Source organism: Sarcophilus harrisii, chromosome 1 (genome assembly GCF_902635505.1).
Source record: "Sarcophilus harrisii chromosome 1, mSarHar1.11, whole genome shotgun sequence".
Taxonomy (NCBI): domain Eukaryota; kingdom Metazoa; phylum Chordata; class Mammalia; order Dasyuromorphia; family Dasyuridae; genus Sarcophilus; species Sarcophilus harrisii.
In genome coordinates this window covers 622651518-622672097 of record NC_045426.1, presented here as the reverse complement: position 1 = coordinate 622672097, position 20580 = coordinate 622651518, and the positions used below count along the sequence as shown (strand labels likewise).

The window sequence follows — 20580 nt, the reverse complement described above, 5'->3', positions numbered from 1 at the left end:
TAGTTAGTTGTATTTGTAGTGTTAGAATGCTACTTCTAGCTATTTCTAGCTTGCCTGGAGCTTTGGACCACAAGACCCTCCCAGTTCCTGGGCAGCATCCCACTCTTATCCCCCTATCTCCTCCCCTTTCTGGGTGGTTCAGGAACCTAATAGTGAACTTGAGTGCGCTCTTCAAAGCCAATGCCTGTGATGTGAGAACCAACAGGAAATGTGACCTCATTCTGCCTCCCTGCCTTCTGATTGCATAGACTGTTTTTGAAAGGAAACAAGCGGGGTCGAAGAGCTGCTTTCCTTTCCCAAGACCTACAAGCTGCCCTGTCTGAGCAAGCAGCTGAGAACAATGTTACAAATTCAGGAGAAGTTTTTGGGGCTGACTAAACTGTAGTGTATATGTGCATGTGTGCATGTGCATTTGCATGCATGAATGCCTCTCTGTGGGGGGTGGGTATCTGAAAGTGTTTACTTCTTTTAATTAGAGAGAAGAGTACATTCTTCTTACTTGCAAGATGTCTGCACCTGTTGACATTCTGATGCCTTTTTCAGCAGAAGCAGCAAACTCTAGGATTTCTCCCCTGACTGTCAGATCTGGGAAGTCCTGAATTGCAATCTTTTTGTCACTGTCAATGGAAAGAAGACCCTCGGGAGTCCCTTCAGCCTTACAACGTATGAGCTAATTCTTTCTTAGAGACAGACTAATCATTTGAGCAGCCTGTTAAACCAGATTATTTTTTTCTTTGCTTTAAATGGGTTTAGAAACAAAGACTTAATGTTTACCAATTCTAGATCAAATGTATTTCAGTATAATTATATATAACTACAGAACTGTAGTGTTTGGAGCAGCTTGCTTGCTGGTTATTGAATGAGTAGTTACCTTAAAATTCAATTTAGTTATTAGTGAGAAAGAGATTAAAATGCATCAATTTGAATAGTGCATGTTTAGACTTACCCTATTCCAAAATCAAGATGATAACTATTTTTAAATTCAACATCTCAAACTAATTAATTTCTGGTTTTAATTGAAAATATGTTAAAGGAATGTAAGGGTTCAGTTACTCTTGAAGATAATTAGTAAGTTGCATTTACATTCCTTGGCTTGATTTGCTCAAAAGAAAAAAATTAAGTTCTATACTAACATGAGTAAATGTTAGTTCTTACTATTACTGTTGTTTTTAAAACATTCTGGTACTATGGACCTTGTTGATTTCTCACTTTGCAGTCACATACATACACATTGCTATTCTTGTAACACTGAAAGGTAGGGTTGCAGAATACATTGAGAGCTGACCTCAAAGTGAGCAAATCCTGAGTTCATATTCCAGCAAGTCAACAACTTCAGAGTGCAGCAAGTAGTTCTCTAAAAGAAGATGCAGCTAGCTCCCTTGCCCATCTGCACTGTGAGATCAATTTTCTTGGTGAGAAACTTCATATACTTGAAGTTACAGAAACTAGAACACAGGCTCAAATCTCACCTCTGGTATTTATTACTAGTTATATAGACCCTGGATAAGTCACTTGGCTTTTTGAATTATTTTCACTTCTCTAAGTCTTAGTTTTTTTCTTTTTTAAAATGAGGCAATTGGACTAGATGATCTTTAAGGATTTATTTGAAACCTAGGATTCAATAAGTCATAGGATTGCAATCTCAATTAGTCTATACTAACATTTTTTATATAAATTAAATCCCCATTCTTTTAAAAATTCATGTGAGCTATATTAAAACAAGAATAATAAACGAATGTATTTATTGTCATATTTTCTTATGCAACCAACATATATGTGCATGAATGTCACACACATGTGCATTGTGTGTGTGTGTGTATATAATATAGGTATGTATGAAAACACACACATGGAATTATAAGAGCCAGTCTCCAAATATATGAACCTGGTTCATTTCTAGCTCATATTACTACTAATTCTATGATTATGGGTAACTAATATTCTATGGTAGTTCTTAAAGATTAATTTACAGTGGGGTCTGCTCATAGTGAGGTTTTTCCACTGATTTTTTATTAAAATCACCGTTGTGAACAAAACAAAAATTTTAAAATATCCAAATCTACATTTGTATAGTACTTTAACATTTTAAAGGATTTTCTTCACAAAAACTGAATTTATTAGGACAAGTATTGTTATTCCCATTTGACAGACAAGAAAATCGAGTCCTTGAGAAGAAAAGTGACTTGTCATATATTGATGAAATGGGAAAAGTGCTACCTGAGAATTATGGGTGTACATCCTAGAACCAGCTCTTTTCTCAAATTCCCTGCGAGACTTAGACAAATACAACAGATTTAACATCAGGGGAAAAAAAAAAAACTAAATTCAAATCTTACCTCAAATTATTAACTAGGTAACTCTGGGGTAATAATTAAACTTCTTTTAAATTCAGTTTTCTCACATAGGAAATGGATATAATGATGGAACCTGACAACTAGGTGGACAGAGTTTCAGGCTTGAAATTAGGAAAACTCCTCTTCTAGACCCTTATTAGCTGTATGATCCCAGGCAAGTCATTTAATCCTGTTTGCCTCATTTTCCTCATCTGTAAAATGAACTGGAGAAGATAATGGCAAACCATTCCACTATTCTTTGCCAAGAAAATCCCTAATGGGGTCATGAAGAATTGGACACAGCTGAAAAACAACAACAAATGAATAGTTTCTATTTTATACTCTCTACTTTCTAAGGATCGAATGAAATAATATGCAAAACTTAATGCACTATATAAATATTAGCTTGTTTCTGGTTTTTTTTATTTTGTTGTTGTTCTTATTGATATTATTATTATATTACCTCCTGAGGTTCATTTTCTTCATCTTTAAAAGGAGAAATTTTGACTATACTTAAAGCCCCTTCTAGCTCTATGGCTTTTTTTTTTAAACAGTGAAGCATTATACATTTATCAGGCAACAGGATGTGGAAATATTTGCTATATAAACATCAACTGAAATTCCTATTATCTATGTTTTTACTAGCGTGTCATTAGTGACTAAAATGATTGAAAAGTAAAATATGAACACCTGCGAACTGGATTTGTAAATGCATCCTGGGATATGTATCGTCTGCCTTATTCTTAGGAGTCCAGCAATGCTCAGGCCACTTATGGATGCTTGTGCTGACATAAAACACATGACAGCTCTGGCGTTTCCTGATAGAAAAGTATGCATAATCTAGGTTGCTGTGCAGACAACACAGGCCCGTATCCAAATATAGTTTAACAGTTTATAGCCAAGATGTACCCAAAATAAAAATGTAACCGTTATTTTTCAGGTATTGTTGTTTGCCATCTTCAATATTTGTGCATTATATCATATGGCCTTGCATGAAGTCTTTTTAGTTTATGTATTTAAAGGAATAGTTATCACAACTTGAATGAGCTTATTCCTTAAAGAAAAATAAAAACATGCTTATAAATTAGGTAAAGCCATTAAAATTTTATTATAGAATTGCAAAATTTGTAAAGATCCTCAGGCATCCTTTAACTTCATTCCCTGCTTCCCACTCTTATAGATATTTATTGATGATGTTCAAATCTACTCTAGAACAGGACTTCTTAAACTTTTTCCTTTTGTGATCCCTTTTTGCCCAAGAAATGTTTATGTAACCCTGAGTATATAGGTATATAAAATAGATATTGCAATAAATTATTTACTGATAAAAATTATAATATCCTGATCCTTACATTCATTTACAAGACTCCATATGGGGGTTGCAAGCCACAGTTTAAGAAAATGGGCTCCAGAGCAATTAGTAAATGCCACCTGCTTTTATTTTTAGGATTATCCTCTTTTTAATATGTATCAACCTTTTCTTAATCTCTCTTGCAGAAAATCTGTGAAGCTTGAACAAGTGGCCTTCCCAACATGTACCGCATCTCTCAGCTTACATCTACACCAATAGCAAGTAAATGTCTGAGTTCTGCTCAGCACAATTATCTTCTGAAAGAGTTTTTGCTTTGATTTTTGCTGATACTTGTGCCATTAACCATCTGTCAGTGGTTTGCATTTCTTAAATGCAAAGAATGCTTGGCAATGAATCTGACTTCATTTCTTTCTTTGAAAGAAATTGCAAGTTGTGGGTTGTGGGTATTTTTGTTTTTGTTGGTTTTTTTATTTTGCTTTCAATGAAAAAATCATGATTTTTTTAGATGTCTGTGCATAAAAATGAGAAGAAAGATTGTTTATTAGCAACAATTAAGATGCAAAACTCTAAGCATGGGGAAAATGCTGAATGATTTTTGATAGCTACTTGCAAAAACAAGGGCGTTGTTCACATGGTGACTGTTTCAAGTTTCTTCCTTCCTCTTATTTTTCCCTCAAACCACCCTCAATTTTGTTCCCTTGAAGTTAATCGGTCCTATTTGAGTATTCAGATTCTCTTCTTTAAATAAATTGAGAAAGTGCCACTGACTAGACCTAAAATACCTCATGTCACTCTTTTCTCCTTTGCTAATTTACAAATCACTTTATATCTATAAACATTCTCTATCTGCCGTCACAGTGGAATGGACATCTTTTGCATAATCAAAACTGGCAAGGATTCCAGAGCTCTTCCAATCCAGTTCTCTGCCTCCAATCTTTTAGATTGAAGTCAGTTGACATCCAAGTTGCCTGAAATGCAATTAGTAAATACCATCTGCTTTGGTGTGCTTTTTTTTCTTTTGAATATAAATCTAACTGTTTAAAAACATTTTATAGACAGTCTGTGAAGCTGGTCTTTCCATTATCCAGAAATCCACCACTTCCAGGTTTATTAACTCTGAAAATCCCTTATTTTATCACAGTATGTTGTCATCTTCTTCTGTCTCGAAGTCCTTAACCTTGTTCTTCATTGTGATTGACCTCCATCCTAGTTCTTCCAACCCTCAGATACTCCCCAGGTTATCACCTTCTGCTGATCACTGACTATCCTATCTTGACCACAACATAAAGAAGATCAACTCTACAATAACCATTTCTCTTGAATTGCTTGCCCCTTTAATTCTATAACCAATCTTTCTCTGTCAAATCTCCATCTTGGACTACTCCTATTATCTACTTCCTTCACTCTTATTCACAGGCTGCAAAGTGAAATCATGCAACTATGCAAAAATAATTCACTACAAATGTATGATACATAATCTCAAGTAGAATATTTTTACCCTTTCCTAAATGATTTACCCAATTGACTCACAAACTGACTTTTCCATATCTTCTCATTAATTCCCTCTGCCCCTAGACTCTCAATTGAAATTTTACTAATAAAATACTAATTTTACTTTATAATTTATAATTAGTAATTACAAAATTACTAATAAATTTACTAATAAAATTACTTTCAAATTTTACTAATCAAGATAAGTCCAGCTTTTCCTATCCTTCTCCTCTCACATTACTCAGACACCTCCTTCAATCCTGTGTCACAAAAAGAGTCGACTTACTGCCCAGACGAACCCTGATTCTTGCACAAATGATCCTATTCCACTTCCATGGGGGAAAAAAGAACATTATCCCTATCATTCCTATTCTTCTTCCTTCTCTGTAATCTTCCTTTGGCTGCTGGCTGCTTCCCTCTGCCTACAAATATATTTGTATTTCTCCATTCTCAAAGAAACCTTCATTTAACTTATCCATCCTTGACAGTAAGGTGGTGCCATAGGTAGAGCTCAGGACATTGAGTCAGGAAGATCTGAATTAAGGTGTGACCTTAGACATTAACTGAGTGGACTTGGGCAAGCCGCTTAACTTCTGTTTCCCTCAGTTTCCTCATCTGTAAAATGGGAATAACTGCACCTACTCTCCAACGTTGTGAGGATCAAGTGAGGTAATATTTTAAAGGGCCTGGAACATAGTAGATATTTTATAAATGCTAGATATGATGATGATACAGAAAAAGATGTTGATCCTATATCATTCCTCCTCTCTCTGTGGCTAAATTCTTCCTCCCACTCTTTTCTTAATTCTCTGTTGTCTAGCTTCCAACTTCTTGTCCAACTGAAAGTGCTTTCTCCAAAGTTACCAGTGAACTCTTAATTGCAGAATTTTTTCTTAATCCTTATCTTTCTTGATTTCTCTGCAGCCTTTGACACAGTTGATCTCTATCTTCTTGATATTCTCTTGTCTCTAGGTTTCCATGACTTTTCTCCATCCTGGTTCTTCTTTTATCTCTTGGACCATTTCTCAGAATCCCAGTATCAGTAACAGTCACACCTGTTAGTGGATGACCGCCCCCCCCAAGATTATGTGCCAGTCCTTCTGGTCTTTTCCATCTATACTATTTCCATCTATACTATTTTACCTTTTTTAATCCTTCTTAATTCTTGTGCTTTCCTTCTGTGGATTATTTCCTATTTATCTTTATATAACTTGTTTGTACAGTCATTTGCATATTGTCTTCCTCCTTAGATTATGAGTCCCAGGAAAACTAGGACTACTGTTTGCTTTGGGTTTTTTGGGGCAGCTTAGTTCCTGGCATATAGTTGGCTCTTAATTAATGTTTATTGACTGAATGCTTACTAATATATGTGTATGATGGAAATGTATGTATGTACACATGTGCACCTATATTTGCATATGTGTGCATATGTCTAATTGATATGCTGTGTATATAAATATACACATCTGTATATATATAATATATACCATGTATATGCACATATATCTATATACAAGTACATATATTCATATAGGAGGATAGAGCGAGATTTAAGTCCTGTGTTAGATATATTCCATTTGTTTGATACTGTAGCTTCTCAGTGCCCTATACTATTCTCTAAGAATAAAAGTTCCAGAGGACTGCTGATCTGCATCTGTGTTCAATCAACAACAGCAATCAATTGACAACATTAAAAAAAGAAAATCCAGGCACTGGCTTTAGTGCTGGACACAAAGACAGAAGGGAAATAATCCTTGTTTTCAAGAAACTTACATTCCATTGGGAGAGACAAGAAATACATGTGTAATGATGTCTTGGAAATTCTCCACACACACTGATGGCAGCACATATCCAGTTATCTCTATTTCAGATTCAATATAAAAGCATTATATTCACAATTACATTTAAGGTGCATTATATTCACAATTATAATTGACTGTATTTATACTACACTTTATGTAGATCTTTCCAAATACCCATCAAATACTATCCACCTTGGAAGGTAGATAGTAAAAATATTATTATATTGATTGTACAGATGAAGAAACTCAACTTCCCTCTGAGATATGAGGCTACCTGCCTGGGGTAGTTCAAGAATTTGCACAGTATTATAGAGGAAAGAGTTCCTGAGCTGCAATCAGGAGCAAATGGCAACCACTGGTGCCATGATCAAGAACAAATCACTTCAGTTGTCTCTGGGGTTCAGTCTGCTCATCTCCAAAAGAAGGATGATCAGAATATTTGTAGTTCCTGCCTCAGAGAGTTGTCAGGAGGACCAAAAGAATCAATGTACCTAGAGAAGTTTATCTAAATGTTTGCTATTATTATTAGGAACCTAGAGGAAAATCACGTGTAAGTTGTGAGAAGGGTTCTAGCCTCTTCTGAAAAAGACAGTTCATTCCCCTTTCCACCATACCATACATACTCTTTTAACCATTTAAATCACAAGTCACATGAAAATAAGAACCCACCTTTCTAACTTTCATTATTATTTTTACAACAAAATATTCCCAATTTGCCCTAAGGAAGAGGGCTGGGTCTTTGGCAGACAGTTTAATTTTGCAAATTACCAGCAGGCAAAATACACAGGCAAATAAATAAATTAATCATACTTGTTATGATGAATTTAAAGTTTCTTTTTCTTCTCACAAAATGTGATCCTTCTCTATTTCATGGATCTCTGTTGGGTGGTAATGATTTATTCATGTCCCCTCTGGCCCTCATGAATTTATCTCCAAAGGAAAGCTGTACTCTGAGACTGAAGAGTAATAAACCCCAAGAGATAGACAGAACAGCCAAGAACATAGTTTATTTCTGGCTGCTGGTTTCCAGATACTGAGGACAAAACTGCTATTAGGGATTAATTTTTAAACTCTGTCTGACTTAACAGGGGCTCTGTGGGTGGGACGGCAGCCATTTGATTTTTACCAACCACATGCACAGAGTTTCTACTATTTACTATGTTTTTCCTGTTTAATCAGGGTTGCTGATTTTTTTTTCTTCCCTTTTCTTCCTTCTTGCCTATTTGCCTAGGTTCTCCGACACTGGAAAGAGAATCAAGTGGGACTCTATCACCTAAGTGCATTTTCCCAAGGTATTCTGACAAGCTATAATTTTTCTATAGGAAAAGCAATGGAAATTCCAACTTGGTGGCCTGGTTCATTTATTGCTTTTGCTAGTTATTCAAGAACAAGGTTCTTTGATTGATTCACCCGTGTTTGGGAAGGGCAATATGTCATATGGGGTTTTCTGGACCATTCTCTTTTAGGTGGTTCCAAGTCAGACTACGAAGTTGTGATGAATGGTGGTGGAAGTTTTGGCCATTGGGTATTTTTGAGGTAGTAAGCTGCTTGATCCTGGAGGAATTTGGGCCATCTAGGAACTGCAATGGATATAAGGGGCAGCTGGACCTGGAGTCAGCAGACCTCAGTTCAAGAGTGGCCTTAAACCCTTAACTATGTGACTCTGGGTGAACCACTTAACCTCTCTTTGCCTCAGTTTACTCATCTGCCAAATGGATGCCTTCTAGGGTTATTGTGAGGATAGAATGAGATAATAATTGTAAAACACTTTTCACAGTGTCTCATACATATTAATCATTATAAAAAGGTTTATCATCATTATTAAAGTATTCAAGCAAAAATCAGGGGGCCTGCAGTCAGACTGCTAAGCTCTACAAAAAAAAAAAAGAAAAAGAAAAAGAAAAAACAGCTCCCTAAGCTGTCTGTCCCCAAAGAGCTTACAATCTGACTTAGACTTGGAGTCTTATGCTTCTCTGACCTAGCTCTATTGTGTCCTAGTAGAAGGGAAGAAGGGGAGATCTAAGGCCCCCATGGAGTACCCAGTCTTAAAGCAATAGAAAACACCCATGTGAGAGGGTCCTCAAATTGAAGAAATTTAGGGTGGGATCATTTTTTGTTAGCCCCTTGGAAGGAATCTGTTCTAAAGCATCAGCTTAAAAATTGCTCAGATTGTTACAAATATTCAAGGCTGAAGTCAAAAGAGTCAAGAATTGGATATAATGGTATCTCTTGGGAAATACAGTCCAATCAAATTGTTTGATCTTCTAGGGAATTAACTTAAAAACTTAAGACACCTTTATTGTTACTCAGAAACTGGAACTGTTCACAGACAAAAAAGAAAAGAGAATTCTGAAAGCCTTACAAAGAAAAGATGCTGGGGAGAGACCCAGCAGTTGCAAGAAAAAGCCTTGGAATTTTGAAAGACATTGAAACTTCTTCATTAGAGCTGGAAATGGAGTATACCCAAAATGATACATGGAGTAGATAAGAGTGATGGATGTCATAGAGGCTCTGATACTTCTTAGTTGTGGGAACAAGACAATTCATCTCTCTGAGTCTTACTTCGCTCAATTACAAAATGAAGATTTAAAGAAATCTTATATCTTACACTTCATACAGTGCATTTATGAATCTTGAATAAGGTAGTGTATGTAAAGCAAAATTTAAAGCACAATAAATTTGTAAGCTGTTATTATAACTGACAAGGCATTCCAAGAAGCTTCATACTATTTTAAAGCTTTTATCGTTTCAATAAATTAAAAATCCATTAAGACTTTGGAGTCAACACCTTAGCCATTGTCACAAGGATCCAATGAGAAGTGGACTGCAATGAAGAAGCATAAAGTCATTGTTCTGGTGCTTTACTAGCTATATAACAATGATCTCTCCAAGAATCAGTTTGGTGCCATGTAAAATAGACCATTTTTCTATTAGAACTTTCATTTTATATGTGATATAGTGAGAGGTGTATTGGACTTGGGGTTAGAAAATTTGGTTTGTAGTGATATGGATAATCCTGAATAGTGATTATCCCCCAAATAATTTAATACTTGACTTTAGAATGATTTATAACTCCAAATGCACATAACAATAAAAGGTAGCCAAATTCTCATTAATTGCAATTTTTAAAGATTGGTTTAGCTGCTTGACTCCGATACTTATCAGCTCTGTGTTGGGAGCAAGTCACTGAGTTCCCTTTTCTACAAAATAGAAATAGTTCTTATATTGTCAATTTTACAAAGTTGTTATAAGGATCATACCAAATCGTGTCTATCAAAAGTACTTTGGAACAGGAAAACACAATACCTGTTCAAGCTGATGTCATTATTGGTCCTTATTTCATAGTGTAGGGCTTCTTAAACTTTTTTCCACTTACAATCCCTTTTTGCCCAAGAAATGTTTATGAGATCTCAGATATATAGGTATATGAAATAGGCATGCAAATAAAACATTTACTGATAATAAATATAAAGAAATTTATTTTAAACAATTTTTGATATATATATAGTAAAATACATATTTCAAAATATATATGTATATCATATATGTAATTTTATCATTTATTAAAAGATGAAAGCGAATTTGCATATTACAGAGATTTATTTTCTACATAAAACATTGAATTTTGGAAGAATATTTGATACTTTTTACTATTACCAAATTTTTTGTAACCCCTCCCCTTTCAATTATGCAATCCCACATGGGGTTGTAATCCACAATTTAAGAAGCTTTGGCATAGTGGACTTGGAAATTTGAAGGCTTGGATTCATATATGATGGCAGTGACACTGACTAGCCATATTACTATGAAATCCTCTATCCTTTCTAAGACTCGTTTTCTTCCTCTGCAAAATGGAATAATGGAGCCGGGGACAGAGCCATGAAAGGAGTGAACAAAGGAGGAGTTGCAGAAGTGACCTTGGAACTCTCTTTCTGGGAGCAGAAATAGTTAGACTCTGCCCAGTCCAGCAGATTCCACAGAGGATACCTTGAGCGTAGATGATTAAAAATGACTAATTAGAACAGGCAAGGGGTCCCTGAGCTTCCCAGGGATTGATAAATCTTGAATCTTGAGTGTTAGAGATTCTAAAGACTTTCTTTCCCTTGTCTTTCTAGTTATGCATGTACTTTTCTGGATGGTGACAGCCCCTTGGAATGCTGTTCCACAAATCCCCTGACAGGCTCTCACTTTATTTGCCGCCGAAGTCCCCGGCTCCTCACCAATGGCTATTACATTTTGACAGAGGACAGCTTCCTTTCTGATGAAGATGGCAACATCACTCTGAGTCCCACTCAGACCAGTGTTGTCTACAAAGAGAACTCGGTCAGGTAAGTCAGCAGCATCCTACCTTTGAACCCTGGGACAAAACCATGATAATCATGTCTCCAGTGCTTAGATGTTTACAGCGCACATTTCTTCCAGACAAGAGTATCCATCCCATTTTTCAGATGAAAAAAATAAATCTCAGAGAAGTTGAATGAATTGTGCAAGATGACATAGCTAGCTAGAGAGGAAATATGGTGCAAGGTAGAGAAAGCTGATTGTGAAGGTAGGTAGATGTGTGTTCAAGTTCCTCATATAATACATGTTAGCTGGACTGAGTCACTTGTGCCCTATGCTAGTGATCTACTAAGTTGGAAATGTGTTGAGATAAGCTCTGGGAGAAATGGCTTAATCCACAATGGGAAGGGATAATATGTACTATATTCCATTTTCCCCTTCCTCAACCAGTTCTAGACTTGTTTCCAACACAACTCTCCAACATTTTAAATATTCTCCCACTTTGATCCCTCCCACTCCTGAGCTTCCATTGCTGTGCAGGGTTCCTCAGACCATAGTATCCCTAAAACAGATAACCACACTATGAGCCCAACTTCACCCCATAGCTATAGCTGACATAACTCAATGAGGGGCTCTGAGTTCTGGGACAATGACTGCTAAGTCCATGAAACATTATTTTCATTTTTCAGTAGGGAAAAAAAAGTAGCAAAACATGAATAAGCAAGAATAGGATGCATTTATAATATACATTTACAAAGCACCTACTATGTGTCACACACTGTGCTAAGCGCTGGGGATACAAAAAAGAGACAAAAGACAGTCCCTGGCCTCAAGGAGCTTGTAATCAAATGGGGGAGGGGGGGTCACTTTACTACCTCAGTCTTTGTTTCTTCACTGACAGAAATTTAGCATCTGCACCAAGTGATTGCTAAAATTCTTTGTTTTAAACACTATGAATTGGTTGTGAAAGTAAGATGAACAATTGTTCATCTTTATAAATTCTTTATAAACAGCATTAGCTTTACATTATTCCTACATTAAATGTAGGAAGTAAGATGAACAATTGTTCATCTTTATAAATTCTTTATAAACAGCATTAGCTTTACATTATTCCTACATTAAATGTAGGGATTCAATTGAAACTGAAAGAAGTAAATGTAGAACACATAAAGAAAAATATTACTTTATGTCCTGAAAAGTAAAAACACAAAACCTATTTCCTCCAGAAAGTAACTAGCTTGAAAATATGAAGAGGTTCAAGAATAGTTTAGATTAAATACTGAATCATAAAATTTTAGTACCAGAAAGAATCTTTGAGATTTAATACAACCTTCTTATGGATGAGAGATCCATAAAAAAAAGGAATTAAGGCTGTTTTAGGGTCCATTTAAATTCAAAGTCAAAATAAACATGCATCAAGTACCTACTGGTTTGTGAGACTCTTAACATGCTGATGGGAATTTTACATTTTTATTCTTATTTTTCAGTTTTAGACCTGTTATTTCATTGATTAAGGCATTTTCTACTGAGGAAATTCCTTCTACCAAGTCAGCTTAATAAATGTAATGAAATTAATAGTTTTTGTGAGTTAGGAGTTAAGTTAGGTGTAAACACCTAACAGATGTTAAGATATATGCCCAAGGTCACACAGTCAGTGCATTTCAGAAGTGGATCTGAATCCAGCTCTTCCTGATTCCAAAGTGAAATCTCTGTTCACTAGTTGTTTGGTACTTTCTTCCCTCAAAAAGCTTATTGTGGGGAATACAACACAAACTTGAAAAAGAAGAAACTTTTTTAACAGGGAAAGCCAGACCAAGAAGTAAGTAAGGATTCTGAAATCAGAGCTGAGACAGAAGTACACTTAAGGTGTGAAGAATGATTTCTGCGAATGTGTGGAAGTAGAAGGTGGACTATTTAGTTGCTAGTCAAGTTTGGACTAGAATAGAAGAGTATCTGATGGGAAATATATGAAATATAATTGGAAAGGCGAGTTGGAGCTAGACTGTGGAAAGGGAAAGGGATTAAATGACTCACAGCTAGTAAGTGCTCAAGGCCAGATTTGAACTCAAGAATATAAATCTTTCTGACTCCAGGACTGGCATTCTTACCCTGTGCCACCTAGCTGCCTCACTAAGTCTGAATATTAAGATATACAAATTATTACTTGATTTGCCAGGATCCTCCTAAATAGGCTGATTTTTCACCTGGAAAATGGTCAAGTACCTAAGAGCCAGTGTGGCTTTAGAAAGGGACAAGAAATAGTCTATATGGTATTTGCTGCTCAATAATTCTAGGAGAAAGCCAGGAGCAGAGCAAAGGCCTATATACAGCATTCATTGATCTGGTCATTGATTATTGTCTTGGATACTGTCAGTTGTGAGGGCTTGTGGAAGATCATGGAGTTCATAATAATTGAATGGTAATTCCATGATGGCATACTTGTATGGGTTCTGGATAGTCATAATATTCTCACACTTTCCCAGTCGCCAATGGAGTATAGCAGGGCCATGGGTTTGTTCCTATGCTTTTTAGCAAAATGGTTTCAGTGATGTTGTCTAAAGACTTCAACAAGGTGAAAATGGCATCAAGGTCAGCTATCACTGATGGCAAATTTTCAACCCAGGCTAACAAATTCCCCCTCCTTTCTTTTCTCTGACAACTTCCCATTCCCCATATTTTATATCTCTTAAACTAGTCACAATAATTAAACTAATAGGATAATTCCTTCTTAAAAGAGTGTGTTAGTTAATTTCCTGATGGTTAATTCATCATCCCCATGACTCCTCAGAACAAAAAGCTTTACCTGATCATTACTGTTGTTGTTCATTCATTTCAGTCATGTCTGACTCTTCATGACCCATCTGGGATTTTCTTGGCAAAAATGCTAGAGTAGCTTGTCATTTCTTTTTCCAGCTCAATTTATAGATGAGAAACTGAGGTAAACAGGGTTAAGTGACTTTCCCAGGATCACACAGTTAGTAAGAGTCTGAGACTGGATTTGAATTCATGAAGATGAGTCCTGATTCTCAATTCTCTATCCACTGCCCCTGATCATAACCCTTCCAGTATGTAAGCTCTTATGTATGTAAGTCCATGAAACATTATTTTCATTTTTCAGCATTGTAACTTAAACACAAGCTTTGTGAGGACATGGACTGCTTTACTGTTGCTTTTGCATTAGTATACCATCTCACACTTAGTATGGGTTTAATAAATGCTTTTTCATTGATTGAGCCATTCACACATGAAGTTCTTCAGATGGCCTTTTTGGTGGATGCTATTGTATAAAGATTCAGATATTCCAGATACTTCTTAGTGAAATCCATGACTATTTAGGGAAAAAATGTTTTTACAACAAGAAACACCAAGTATATTAAGAATACTTATAATACATGAAATTCACCTAATATTTATAAGTGTCCCCTATGTGCTAGGTGCTGTGCTAAGTACTGGAGATATAAAGATTGAATTTCTCTGCCCTTGAGAAGCTTACAATTTGTAGATGAAAGTAGTTTTATGCACATATAAAAGTTAATATAAAATATGTAAAAAGTAATTTAATTGTACTTTAGATACATTTACATATATATTTGTAAAGAGAAATAATATGGCCATATAATCACTCAACAAGCATTTAGTAAGTGCCTATGTACCAAGAACTGTTAATCTAAGAGGATAAAAAGAAAGTCTCTGTCCTCCAGAGGTTTATATTTTAAGATAATACAAAGTAAATGGGAAATAACATTCCAAGGGAAAACTGAATACATTAAAGATTTTTGGGAGGAGGGGAGTTTCTTTTGGTTGCCTTTTCCTCTACCCCCTTTTGAACATGATTGCTTGCTATTTGTGGTGTCTACACTGAAGCTGGGATGGGTGGGAGGTTATTACAAGGGGATATAAGCTTCCAGCTATGTAGACTGTTATTGACTATTGAGCTGGAACTCCTCAGGTTTATACTAAAGGGATGACTTGCCCCTGGCCTATCCTAACTAGCTTCCTTATGACTTCAAAATATTAGCAAGTATCCCTGGAGAGGCAGTGGCTGACAGCTGAGGAGGGTAAGCCAAGGAGTTAGTGATCCCCTTTCCAGCTCAGTAGTCAATTAAGAGATTCAATGCAGTGATGAATTATACATGGCAAGAAGCAAGCCCCACTGGCCCCTCAAGCATCCATATGGTCATCAGAAATGACCTGAGAATCCTTCAAAGATGAGGAAGGGGCAAGGATACCCTCTACATCGACAGATAATACAAAGGAAATTCAGGGTGGGGGAAAACCACTTTATCAATGTCTCTCACAGGACAGACACTGAATATGCACAATGAATTGAACTTAAAACTGAGTAGGAGGAAAAATTTGTCTTGATTGTTTTTTGGAAACTGTTTTTCAAGCTATTCTTTCTCACAAAAATCCATCTCTTAATATTACTAATTTTCCAGTGATATAATATGGCTACAGATCATAATACACTACAATTTCTGAAAAACCAAAATTGTGGGTGACTCTAAGAAAAAATGAGACATATGGTGATACTAGTGGGTTGGGTTGTGAGCAGGTTGCAGCATATTATGAATAATTACATAAATTATTGAATGGAAATAATTTATTAAGCTCTTGCTATGTGCCAAGCACTGTGCCAGACATTGAGGATAAAAATGCCCTCAAAGAGCATATATTCTGTTAGGAGAGACAACATATATAAGACAACAACGGCTATGAAAAGGAGTTAGGTTTAGGAGGTCACAAGGATGTTAAATAGTATAATAATAAAGCAATCCACTGACACATCCTTTCCAGAAGTAATGTTATTTTATTACAATTCTCGGAGTAAGAAGTGGTTGGGGGGATTTAAGAAACAGAATAATGGATATTATCTAAGGAAAAATGACTGGGGAAAAAAGATAAGATGATCCAATAGAAATAGTCCAAAAAAAAAAAACCAAGTTATATCTATGAGAAAAGTCAGAAAATCCAAAGGAGAGCTTCTAGTGGTGGACTTTGGTGGACTCTCAAAGAAGGATTTATGGTAGAACATGGCCAAGAATCACACAGGATAAGAAGACTTGAATTGGTTGCCATATGAACCAATGGAGGAAGTAAACATATCGGATTAGGTGTCTGGTGATGAATTGAAACTATAGAAATTTAAAATCTTCCAGCTTGCTGTTGGTCATGGTAAGGATTCCAATAAAATACTCTAGGTGCTTCAGCACAATCCATCCTTATAACTGTAAAGTAAGAACTCTATATTTATGTCCTGAGTGGTAGGATTAGCCTTTTTTTCATTTCTGTCTTGCTGATGGACAGAAAAGTCATGGTAGTAACACTTTATATTTGTATAAATATCTTTACAATCATTCTTTTATTTGATTTCAAGAAAACCATGAATTAGAAGGAAACTAAAGATCATTCAGTTTAGCACTCTACCCACTGGAGAATTTTTGTAATTCAGTAATTTTTCCATCATGTCTGACTCTTCTTGCCCCATTTCAGATTTTCTTGACAAACATGATAAAGCAATTTCCTTCTCCAGTTCATTTTACAGATGAGGAAACTGAGGCAAACAGGGTTAAGTAACTGACTCAACTAGTAAGTGCCCATGGCCAGATTTGAACTTACAAAGATGAATCTTCATAATTCTGTGACTAGACTATACCTCCTACTTTCTAATAATAATCTTGACAAGAAATTATCTCACTCTTACTCAGACAGTGACCGTGTGTAGTCAATAGGTCTTATAATATTGGTTCTATTTGATAGATGGAGAAACTGAGGTTGAGAGAGTTTGAAGTTACAGAATTATAAGGGACCTCAGAGGCGATCTAATCCAATCTGTATCTGACTAGAAATCCATTCTACTACATTCCTAACCAATGACCATTCAGTCTTCTTTTGATAAGATTCCAGGGAAGGGAAAATCCTGTACTTCTGGAAATAAGTTACTCTGCTTTTGAAAAGGTCAAATTTTCAGGAAATTTTTCCTTGCATTCAGTCAAAATTGGCTTTTCTATAATTTTCATCCATTGTTGTACTTCTGGCCTCTGAGACTGAAGCAGAAAAAATATAATTCTTCTTTTACATGTTAGCCCATCAAATTCTTGAAGTGACATGCCCAAGGTAACTTAGCTAGTAAGGAAAGGAGCTGGAACCCCAACTTAGTTCTTTCCTATAAAGCTCTACCTCTGCATGACAGGTATTACACCTTTCCCCCCTTATTTCAAAAGTCCTTATGTATGCAATAAATGGAAGCTACATACTCTCTATTCCATTTCTAGGTATTTTCACTGGCTGTTCTCCTTGCCTAGATTTTTTTGCCTTCCTAATCTTCATCTCCCTGACTCCCTGGTTTCCTTCCAGCCTTCTACAAAAATTCTTTACCTATCTTCCTTAATGCTAATGCATTCTTCTGCTGATTATCTTCAACTTAGCTTGTACATTTTTTTGTACATTTATTTGTACATAGTTATTTGCATGGTAATTTCCCCACACTACATAGTAAGCTCCTTGAGAGAAAAGACTGTTTTTTAATCTGTCTTTGTATCCCTAGTGCTTCCTGACAGATTTTAAGTGACTTTAAGATTTAGGTGACATTGATTTTGGAACAAGAAGAGAGAGCTATTAATCAGTCGCAAGCATTTATTATGTGTCACTGTACTAAGCTCTGGAGATGCAAAGAACAACAAAAACATCTCAGAAAAGTCACACTATAATGAGGGGAAAAATTTACAAATGTTTATGTACCTATTGGATATGCACAGATATAGATATAAATAGATAGATTAGATATATAGATAGGAAGAAAGGAAGGAAGGAAGGAAGGAAGGAAGGAAGGAAGGAAGGAAGGAAGGAAGAAGGAAGGAAGGAAGAAGGAAGGAAGGAAGGAAAGGAAAGGAAGGAAGGAAGGAAGGAAGGAAGGAAGAAGGAAGAAGGAAGAAAGAAGGAAAGAAGAGAAGAAGGAAGGAAGGAAGGAAGGAAGGAAGGAAGGAAAGGAAGAAAGGAAGGAAGAAAGGAAGGAAGGAAGGAAGGAAGGAAGGAAGGAAGGAAGGAAGGAAGGAAGGAAGGAAGGAAAAGAAAAGGAAGGAAGAAAGTAGAAAACATTCTTAGAGGAAAAGCTTTAGCAGCAGGAGAGAGGGTGGTTCGTGCTGAGAGGACTGATTAAGAAAGGTGTCTGACAGAAAATGAGATTCGAGATGAGTCTTAGAGAGGTCTAGGGAAACGCAGTAGGCAGAAGTGAGGAGGGAAAACATCCCAGGTATGCTAGACAGCCAGAAGAATGCCTGGAGCTGAGAGACGGGAGTATTTTTACTCACTGAACAGCCAAGAGATCACTGTCACTGGATCACTGTCATATAAATTACATAAATTATATGAAGGGGAGCAAAGTATAGGAAGACTTGAAAGACAGGGAAGGACCAGGTTATGAAGGACTTTATGTACTAAACAGGATTTTCTATTTTATTCTGGAGTAATAAGAGTCGTGTTTTAGAACAGAATGACATGGACAGAGCTGCAATTTAGAAAAATAGCTTTGGCAGCTGAGTGGAGAATAGATTGGAGTGGGGAGAGACTTAGAATAGAGAGACTAACATGAGGTCTGTTGTAATGGTCTAGGAATAAGGTGGTGAGACTCACATAAATCACTTTGTCTTCCATTTTTTTCCAGAATATTCAGGAAAAAAAAGAAAATCCGCCGTTCTCTCTCTGAGCTATTCAATCTCAGTGCCTCTAAACCTTGGCTTCATCAAGGTGTCTTTAGTGATACGGACTCTTCCCAAGAAGATGTATTGATTGAAGGATCCAGGAACTTTGAGGATGTTTATCAGTTTTACAAGGATGGTAATCAAGGTATTTTCTCTTTCTCTCTCTCTCTCTCTTGCTGTCTATCTCATCTCCCATCTCTTCTTATCTTCTCTACTACATACAAACATGCCTTATTTTTTTCCCCAACTTAAAAATAAATCTACCTGAAGTTATCTCAAACCCTCTAGTTATTATCATATATAATCTGTTCACAGTCAAAACCCTCAAATAAAGTCATTTAAATTTGTCTTTACTTCAATATCTTCCATTTACTTCTCAACTCATAACAATAAGACTTCTGATCCCCATCCCACCATTCTACTGAAACTTATCCTTAAGGTTATCAAGAATCTCTTAATCATTAAATTTGAAAAAAAAATCATTAAATTTGATGTCTCTTTTTCAATCCTTGTGTTTTTTGACCTTTCTAATACCATTGGTCTCTTCTCCTCTTAGATACTTCCCTCCTGAAGCTTTTGATGCTACTCCTTCCAGGTTTTCTTCTTGTCAGATTTCTTCTTAGTCTTTTTTGCTGGGTCACAGCTCAGTTTTTAGTCTTCTTCTATTTTCTGATCATCTTTTGGTAAACTTATTAGTTCCCTTAGGCTCAGTAACCATATCTATGCAAAGGAATCACAATTCTACATATATACTTCTAATCTGTCTCATCAGCTCCAGAACCATATCAACATCTACTTTAATGTTCTTTCTCATACTTCAAATTTCCAAAATGGAACTCACGAAATTCCCCATGTGCAAACTTTCCCTATTTCTGTGGAGGGCACCAGAAATCCTTAGAGCACCCAGGTTTGGATTATCCTTGAATATTCAGTTTTATTTACAAATCACTTGTCAAATTTATTGGTTCTACCTCTGAAATACCTGTCATATATGTTTCCTTCTCTCTATTTCTTTGGTCATCAGACTCGTTCTGTTTCTAATCATTTCTTGCCAGAACTATTATACTAACTTCCTAACTGATCTCCCTATTTCTACTCATCTCTCCAACAACATTTGGAATACTCTTTCTAAAGCTAAGGAATGACCATTTCATTCACTTCATTGATGGCTTGATATTTTAAAATATAGCCTCTTTGGTATTAAAAGTATTTCTTGTTTTAAATCTATCTTTAGTTTATTTTCTAGTCTTTTATTAGCATTATTCTCCTTTGCTTATTACATGTCAATGAAAACTGCCTACTTACTCTTCTCTGAAGTCACCATTCCATCTTCTATCTTTACTTAGTCTATCCCTCATGCCCGGAATTCAATACCTCTTCTCTAATAGAATTCTTAATCCTCAAGGTTTAACATAATCTTGCCAAATCTATGGAAAATCTTTGATAATTATAAGCTGTAAGATGCTGAACAAATTGTATAATCTTCTTCTGCCTCAATTTCCTTATTTATAAAATGGGGATAATAAAGTTGTTATGAGAATTAAATAGAATATTATATATGTGCATATATATCTATGTATTATGTAAAACATTTTGCAAGCCTTAAATTTATATATAAATGTTATCTACTATTATTGTTATTCAGAGCAGAGGTTATTTTT

The 20580-nt window shown here is 35.8% G+C and overlaps 1 protein-coding gene across 3 annotated transcripts in view; it reads left to right on the top strand.

The window, feature by feature from the left end:
* Window positions 1-232: 232 nt before the first annotated feature.
* The window catches only part of TMEM71 (transmembrane protein 71), a 37744-nt gene continuing 17396 nt past the window's right edge, over window positions 233-20580 (top strand). The window contains exons 1-6 of one of the 3 annotated variants that reach the window (XM_031947213.1): window positions 233-441; window positions 547-663; window positions 3831-3906; window positions 8170-8230; window positions 11054-11266; window positions 18883-19064. In XM_031947213.1, the coding sequence (XP_031803073.1) occupies window positions 3867-3906; window positions 8170-8230; window positions 11054-11266; window positions 18883-19064 (496 nt within the window). In that variant the 5' untranslated portion in view covers window positions 233-441; window positions 547-663; window positions 3831-3866. Of the gene's footprint in view, window positions 664-3830; window positions 3907-8169; window positions 8231-11053; window positions 11267-18882; window positions 19065-20580 lie in introns of all 3 variants that reach the window. The other 2 variants (XM_031947212.1, XM_031947211.1) reach the window with 2 other exon arrangements.